This window comes from Dendropsophus ebraccatus, chromosome 6 (genome assembly GCF_027789765.1).
Source record: "Dendropsophus ebraccatus isolate aDenEbr1 chromosome 6, aDenEbr1.pat, whole genome shotgun sequence".
Taxonomy (NCBI): domain Eukaryota; kingdom Metazoa; phylum Chordata; class Amphibia; order Anura; family Hylidae; genus Dendropsophus; species Dendropsophus ebraccatus.
Window position 1 is genome coordinate 125,724,365 of NC_091459.1, and position 9,053 is coordinate 125,733,417.

Here is a 9,053-nt window from a genome sequence, read left to right on the forward strand (position 1 = left end):
CAAGAACATAAAAACACCTGTATACCATACATCCATGTAACCCGGCCATATGCACTGCTACGTGAGCTAATGTATATAAACTCCGTCTTACATGTAATATATTTCTCACCCGGCGCTTGTTCGGCGCTCAGTTATATAGAAGATGTAAAATTATAGAACCCCCCGTAACTGAAAATCACATTGAAAATAGCGGCCATTGTGGTTAATGTCTAATCCATGCGAACAATTCCACAAGACTTCCAGGGTCTCTATTTAAAGCAGAGGAAAAGAATGTAAGAGTTTGGCTTCCAAAGAGGAAGAAGTTAATATTGTTGTAAACGTTATTCCGATTTCCTCCCAGACGTTTATTTTACAGGATTGTCTAACCTCCAGCGTGTTATACCCGGTGCTGTGTTAGAGCAGGCCTCTCATCGTGTCCTGCAATATTTACCAGGGTGTTTGCGTGGGCACCAGATTTTATCGATCGTCTCGGGTAAGTTCCATCCAATGGAATCTGGAAGGGAGATGAGAGAAATGTTGTGCGTTGCAGACACACAGTAACCCGTTTGTGCTCGGGGCGGCTAATCAGGACCAGCCATCGGCGCTCTTTGATTTCAATGAATGACATTTGTCCTTATTTTCTCTAATTAGATCAGTAGCCCACACACATTGAAGCCGCCTTTTCATCTTCCGAAGATGCTTTCATGCTACAAGGCTTTATTCTGGATTTTTTTTTTTATTACCCAATTTGACGCCCAACCACCATCTGGTTTATAACACTGAGTGACTTCTTATCATAGGCTTGTGATGTCATCAGATTCTCCTAAGTCCGTTCATGAGAAATGTCACCGACAATGGGTAAGGTGAAGAATGTTGGGACAACAGGACGAGGATGAACTACAGTGTCAATGGATAAATAATAGAAGGAAGTGATTGGCCGAAATCCAAGAAGCTCCACTCAAAAGAGGAATAGGGGGAAAATGTCTCAAAAACACACACAAAAAAAGCTTTTGTGAAAATGTCAAAGAAAAAAGCAAAAACTAAAATAAAAAACTAAGAGAAACAAAATTTATTTTGGCCTTAAAGGAGTTCTCTGATTTAAAAATTTGTGCCCCTTTTTCACAGGACATGTATGAGATTGCAGGGGGTCCGACCTCCTTGCCCCCCAGGGATCTCTTCATCAGCAGCCCGGCTCCTTTGTTATGAATCGACCCTTTTGACCAATTTAATCTATGGCATTCAAAGTTCGATATATCCTCCTAAAGTTCATGTAGTACATTTTGTCTAGAATTACTGCCTTGTGTTTTTGGGTTCCTGGTGTTGGCATGTGGAACTACTGTGTATTAGATTTTTTTCCTATTTATCCAAGTTTTCTCTGGAACCTTCTTAACACAACTTGTGGTGTATCAGAATCCTAATATTCTAGACTTGTAACATCCGTGCCCACACAAGCTTCAGCACCCGCCCCGTCTGTATAGTACGACAGAGAATGCGCTGTTTGTGCTGATTTTGTACATATATCGTACTTTGTCTCGCACTGGTGTGAACACTGCTTTATTTCACCCTTGCCGTGTTAATTGGATTCCACCACACCCGTCTATTGAGGATTCTTGGCTAGCAGATGGTTAAGCTAGTTTTGATTGATGGTTGCTTCACCACTTATATTCCTTCCTTACCAGTCTGTGATCTGTGTAGTCTGGATGTCAGAGGACTGGTCCAATCACGCCCTGGACCAGGATTTTAACATCACATTAGAATACCTCTACCCCTCTAATTCAGTGCTTTCTATAAACCGATTTTGGATTTGGCTGGCGTTTACCTGTATTACTATTTTGGATCTTCTGACCTCTGACTTCCCTTTCCCATTCTTTAGTGTTTGTTTTGTTTCTGTGTGCACTCTAATGTTGGAAGGGATCGTTGACAAGCTGTTGCTGACCCCCTAGGGTCAGGCTGGCAACAAGGCAGGGAAAGTCTTAGGGGGCCTAGCGCTAGGGCTTTCTGTTGCATCTTCCCGGCCTAATCACCCTGGTTGTACATTCCTAACAAGACTATAGGAACTTAGTTTCTGGATGTCTGAAAAATCTAATCTGGCATCTCACTGCTCCGAACTGGCTCTAAATAGTCAGATCTAAAACATAATACACACTACCCATCCCCATCAACGAAAACAACCGATTGTTGCATAATTTTGCCAACCATGAATCACGTCCTAAAGGTTTACAACAGGTAGTGTTCCGCTATAAAGAAGTATTGGATATGTAAGCTTTTCTTAATGTGATAATTTTAGAGGAAAAATTTCCTGGCAGACATAGGTGTTCCAAATCTCATGAGCAGTAAAAGTATAAATCACATTAGAAGCGGAGAGCTTTGCACATGTGCACCTACCTCCTCTTGGTAATTGTACAATTTACAGCTCCTGTTGGATGACTGTTTTATTTGATATCCCACAAGCGAACTGCACCAATTTTTTTTTCCATCCGTTTGCCAAAAAAACTTTCCAAAACAAAGGCGGGAGGACCACCCATCCGGAATCCAAACTTTCTCTGGTTACTCGACCATGTATAAACTGGAGACGACTGCTGAATATCAGCCTTGAATGTTGCCATTGGGAGCAACTGATTTCCAGATTAAGGAAAGGTGTTAAAATAAATTGAGGCATAAATCTCATGTGTTATAATATAAATTCTTACAGGACGGGCCTCTATGTGGGCTGCCTGGCAGAAATCACAGCGCAGGTGATACCATGTAACTCAATAGTGTCCAATGCGGAGACCTCACGTAAACCCATCAGACATATGTTTTCCTTTATTACATGGAGGCAAAGACCATAGAAAATCCATATGTAAATATTCAATAGTCATGGGTTATTCTTACATCACTCGTCTTCTGTTGTGTCTGTGGAGTCTATCGGACTGATATAAATCTAGATTGGCGTCTGAGAGCAATAGTATCTTTGTATCAGCACATAAGGACATAGTGTGAATATCATGCCGTATAATGGAGAGTTCCATCTGGCCCACAAGAGTACCAGAGGATCCTTAGGCTCAGGCTTTGACCCAATTATTTAGGTTGGGGCTATGTGGAGATGACCGGTGATCGAAACTCCATAAACGTCCATAAGGTGTGATGCACTGCTGCAAACAGGGCGCAACATGGCTGTATCTGGTCGTGCCACCACATAATTGTGCAAGTCTTCTATGTACAGTGTGTGTGTGTGTGTGTTTGTGTGTATATATAGATATAAAACTGTACGGGGCCCCATGAATCCTGTACGCCCCCCCTGTACGCCCCTGTACGCTGACCTTCGGGTTATTCTGACCCAAAGGTCCTTTACTCCTCTCCTGTGCCGTGCAGGACCTGGCAGGTCCTGCTCCTCTGTTCAGCCCGCTCACCCGGCATTACAGTGAGGGGGCTGAACAGTGCAGTGGGGGTCCCTCTTCCTCTCTGGACCCCTGGGGGTACAGTGGTCGGTACCTAGCATGAAGGCAGGGCAGGCTTCCTCGGGCCCCCTTCCTGCAAGGGCCCCATAGCAGTCGCCTTCCCTGCCTTCATGGTAGCTACGCCACTGGATAACAGACAGACTCCCTTGAGATGAATGTAAAGCATCATAGAGAGGGCTCTGTGACCTTTGAAGAGGTCATTTCACCTGGAGCTGCTATTGTCTTGCATTGATGTTATCTCATGCTGTCACATGTTTCGGTCACTTTACAGCAGCCTCTTAATCATTACAGACACAACAGTCTCAGCTTAAGGCCCTATTACATGGAGCGATTATCGTCCGATATCGGCCGTTGCAGCCGATAATCTTCCCGTGTAATAACAGGCAACGATCAACCAACATGAATAATGTCGGCTGATCGTTGCTGTTGTTTGTCTTTCAACATGTTAGCAGCGTGTGATAGCCGCAATCTGCCGCCGTCGCTCCGTAGAACCTCCCCTGCACTTACCCGCTCGCTCCCGCCGCACGTAATAGCGGCGCCAGCGAACGGAGAATGAGGAGCAAACGAGCGCTGACAGCGATCGTTTGCTACTCTTATGTCGCCCTGTGTAATATGGGGCTTTAGTTTTAGCCCCAGTGGTGAGAATGAAAACTGCAAGATTTTAGGATTATTTTATATAATAGATGTGAAAATGGAAAATCAGGGTAAGGCCAACCCCAGCCCCCCGGCGGAGCCCCTTATACTTACCCCTTCCTCAAAGTCCCGGACCCAGACCCCGTCCCAATACCAGAGATGAGTCCGACGCCGATAGAGAATGACTCAGCAGCGGGGCGGGGTCCGGGACTTCAAGAGGGGGATAAGTATAAAGGTCTCCACCGGGGTGACACTGTCCCTTTAAGCAGTTCCTCTGGTTGGCCCAGTGTTCCCCAGACTTTAAAGGGTCGTATTAGCCCCCCCCAATCTATTAGTCTAAATCTTTCCTCAAAACTTCATGCTGTGACAATTTAGGGGCATGCCGAGTGTCCATCATCCCCAGCCGAGTTTTAGGCCATCCCCTAGCTCTGCCTCTGTCTGTGACGTGGGTGCCAGTGGTCACATGATCTGCAGCTTACTCCAATAGTAGCCGAGCAAGCTGCAGATCATGCCCCCACATCACAGACAGGGGCAGAGCTGGGGTTTATAGGGGACGGACGCTCGGCCAGCCCCCACATAGCCACAGCGTGATGTGTTGACAGAAGATGGCTGCCGGGCCAATGTGTTGACACTATTATAACAGATTTAGACTAAGGGACTTCTGGCGAGGGATGATCTGGACACTGTGGATGCCGGCAAGAACGGTAATAGCACCACATAACAAAGTTATAAAACTTTTGTCATGTGGTGCTAGATTTAAAGAAAAAAAATCCTTTTTAAAAACCTACATTTTTTTAGTACTTATCAGCTGCTGTATGTCCTGCAGGAAGTGGTGTATTCTCTCCAGTCTGACACCGTGCTCTCTGCTGCCACCTCTGTCCATGTCAGGAACTGTCCAGAACAACAGCAAATCCCTATAGAAAGGGCAGCACGGTGACTCAGTGGTTAGCACTTCAAATCCCACCAAGGGCAACATCTGCAAAGAGTTTGTATGTTCTCTCTGTTTTTGCGTAGGTTTCCTTCGGGTACTCCGGTTTCCTCCCACACCCCCAAAAAAACATACAGATAGGTGAAGTGCTGTGGAATCTGTGTGCCCTATACAAATAAACAATTATTATTATTATACTTAAAACCTCTCCTGCTCTGGACAATTCCTGACATGGACAGAGGTGGCAGCAGAGAGCACTGTGTTAACCCGGAGAGAATATACCACTTCCTGCAGGACATGCAGCAGCTGATAAGTACTCGAATACTTGAGGTTTTTAAAGAGAAGTAATCTACAAATCTGTAAACCTTCTTCCATTAGTGGATTTAAAAACATGTTTTTTACCCCCTCCGGAGTACCTCTTTAAATAGTGGCATTATTCTAGATGTCCTTAAAGGGTTAAAATTCCATCCCGTCACATGTTTCTGGGATGTGCAATGATGCCAGCAGCGCTTACTCTATGACCTCATAAGGAGTCTTCTCCTGCAATAAAAACCACATGCTAAATCCCCTCTGCTGTGTGCCCTCCTCTGCTGTGCCTCCCTCTGCTGTGTGCCCCCCCCCCATCTGTGTGCCGCCCTCTGCTGTGCCCCCACCCCTCTGCTGTGTACAGGTGGATGTGATCATCTCCTCTTTCTTCCCCCTTCTCTTTGCAGAGCGCCTACCGCAGGACCGGGATGCCATTTTTAGCCTGTTAATAGGAAGGAAAAAGAGAAAACAAGAAGGTTCCATTAAGGTGATGCCTCCATGTCAGAAGGAAGCGGCTGCTCCTGGCAGTGAGTGGGACGATTGTTGTGACTGTGCACTGGCTGGATGTCTCATTTTTAGCCCCCTCAATCTTCACGCTTGTTTACTAGTTGGAACATTGAGCTAATTACCGGCAGGATGTTTGGGAGCTTTGTGTGTAGGTGGAGGAGAATTCACAGCGCGCACACTGCCATCATCTGCCCACGGGTGCGAAACGCGCTGTCATCCTTTCTGCCGGGCCGGGCTTGTTTACAGAGACCCGGAGATGGGATGACTCTGGTTTCCATTGTGTGCAGGAAATAGATTTAGTCGTTTTAGTCGTTTCAGGTGTCATGTGTCTCTCCAACAACTCTTGGACCAAATATACATTCTGATTCTTAGTTCCACATTTAAAGGGGCCTTAACATCTGGTATTCTCCTTTGCTGTTTAACGGCATCTGTTTCCCGTTTTTTTTTTTTTTTTTTTTTTAGCCTTATCAGCCTTTAAATTGTTTTTTCAGGATTAGAAACCCAAAGCTACTTTCATCTAAAAACAGCGCAACCCCTGTCCTCAGGTTGGGTGTGGTATTACAACCAGGCTCCATTCACTTCAGTGGAACTGAGCTGCAGTTCCACACCCAAACTGAGGACAGGGGTCCCAAACTTGAGGAGGCTATGTTTTGTAATCCTGGATAACCTCTTTATTCTACGGTTATATGGCAACGAAATGGTCGCATTGCAACATAATGTAACTACGACGCTCGGCCAAAATCCAAATCTAATGTATTTTTCTGAAGTTTTGTTGGTAGTCAAATTGCACCTGTAATATAGTTGCAAAGCTCAGACTGATTGCACCAATATTTTGGTGACATGCAGTTATCTGTCCTGTGACCAAAGTCTCCATGTAGTCCTAGCCTGACGGTAGGTCAAGGAGCCCCCCCATGATCATAAGGCCGCATAAGGGGTGGTCTGGACGAATAGTATTAGTATTAGTAACTGTACTCACTGTATATACTGACAGCAGCTCCCTGTGTACCTCATAGAGCTAAAATCAGACTCCCCTCCTCCAGGCTGTGGTGTTTTGCTCTGTGGTGAGTCTGTCCATAAGATGGCTGACATGGAGGAGCATGTGACTATGCCCCCCCCCCCAGTGTCCACCACTGAGCCTGTATGATAGAGATTTATCAAACTGGTAGAAGAATTGTCTCAGTTGCCCCTAACAACCAATCAGATTCCACCTTTTATTTTCCAAAAAGTCTGTGAGGAATCAAAAGTGGAATCTGATTGGTTGCTAGGGGCAACTGAGCCAGTTTTACTTTACACCATGTTTGATAAATCTCCCCCTATATGCCTATGAAGGACACTGGGGGCGGAGCATAGTCACATGCTCCTCCATGTCGGCCATCTTATGAACAGACTCTTCACAGAGCAGAACACCACAGCCTGGAGGAGGGGAGCCTGATTTTAGCTTTATAAGATACACAGGGAGCGGCTGTCAGTAAGTAATTTGAATACACTTACTAATACTGTACACTGAGCAATGTTACTATAAAGTGGCCAACCCCTTTAAGAAAAACAGGAAGGACACTTGGTGGTGGGAACATAGTAATTAAGTTTACACAACCCCTGGTCTCCTGTGTTTCCCAGTTCCTGTGTCGTCACAGTCGCACAGGAACTACTTGCTTAACCAATCAGTGACTGTAGAAGTGTCCCGCCTTAGTCACTGATTGGCTGAGAAGGGCTGTGACACCAAAGGGGACCAACAGGTGACTGTGAGCAGTGGCGCTGCAGCTGCCTCCTTGAATTTATAAGTTTGCCCAGACTACCTCTTTAATGTCTGTAAAGCTGAACCTTGTGTTATGTTTGCATCTGTTTAAAGGTTTTTTCTTGCACTTGTTCATGAATGGCTTATCCTCAAGATAGGCCATCAATATGTGATTAGTGGGGATACAACAAGCTGTCCAAATATACTGATCAGCTGTCAGTCAGATCTGGCTTGTCCCCCCACACACACAGAATAAATTAACCGACAAGTTTGAACTACCAATAGTTCTATGCCCATAAGCATCAAGAATAATGCATACTACCTATAAATAAACAATGCTGGACAGTATTCTACATATATCAAAAAGATCCTTTATTGATTACAAACAACAAAAATTTCGTCTTATTTAAAAGCATATGTTAAAAAGGGAGCAGAAACCCATACAATACATACATCAGATGGTATACAGGGCAGAAAAAAAGATAATAAATACTATACTAGCTATATATTAAACCATTGATGGTATATCCATTGACCCACAGAGGTAGGAAAGAGCAAAAAAAGGGAAGAGTAAATAAATAATAAATGTGGATGATCCAACCAAAATAAACAAAATAAGAAAAATCTGTATAACTGAAACTGCAAGTGCAATCTAAAGTGCAAAGTGCAATACCATGTGTAATGTCAAAACCATACAAGTGTATGATCCAACCTCTGGGTATATAGTATATATACCTGCCCAGTACCACCACTCACCCAACGCTGCGTTTCGCTGTGCAAGCTTTATCAAGGGTAATGAGAGTCAGGTCACTTGTCTTTTTATATATCCAAATACCAATCACATCACATCTATGCAGCTGGCCATCACCAGTTGGTTGGATCATCCACATTTATTATTTATTTACTCTTCCCTTTTTTTGCTCTTTCCTACCTCTGTGGGTCAATGGATATACCATCAATGGTTTAATATATAGCTAGTATAGTATTTATTATCTTTTTTTCTGCCCTGTATACCATCTGATGTATGTATTGTATGGGTTTCTGCTCCCTTTTTAACATATGCTTTTAAATAAGACGAAATTTTTGTTGTTTGTAATCAATAAAGTATCTTTTTGATATATGTAGAATACTGTCCAGCATTGTTTATTTATATACCCCCACACACACAGTGAACAGAGCCTGAAAGACCGAGCTCCTACACTGTGAACTGAATGGTAGCTGAGCTGCAGTAACCCAGCACCGCCACTACACAATGTATGGCGCTGTCACTCAGTATGCCTGCATGGCACCTGTGGAAAATTGGTCAAATCTGCAGCCCACACTGATCTAATATTGAGGGCCTCTCAGAGGATAGACCATTCATGGACAAGTCCTAAAAAAAACCTTAAATTTAATAGTTATGAAAATAGATTTTGATGCTGTAGATATGCTGTAGATTTACTGAATAAAATAATTTCTTTTTTTCCCTGAATATGTTAAAAATGTAATAAGTGCCATGTTGTTTGGTTTTTTTTGTTAATAAAGT

General features: G+C 44.0%; 1 protein-coding gene across 1 annotated transcript in view; it reads left to right on the plus strand.

Moving 5' to 3' along the window:
- The window catches only part of SUPT3H (SPT3 homolog, SAGA and STAGA complex component), a 389,270-nt gene extending 381,387 nt beyond the window's left edge, over positions 1–7,883 (plus strand). Inside the window, exon 13 of the mRNA XM_069975877.1 lies at positions 5,694–7,883. Within this exon, the coding sequence (XP_069831978.1) occupies positions 5,694–5,735 (42 nt within the window). The 3' untranslated portion in view covers positions 5,736–7,883. The remainder of the gene's footprint in view (positions 1–5,693) is intronic.
- The last annotated feature ends 1,170 nt before the right edge of the window (positions 7,884–9,053 follow it).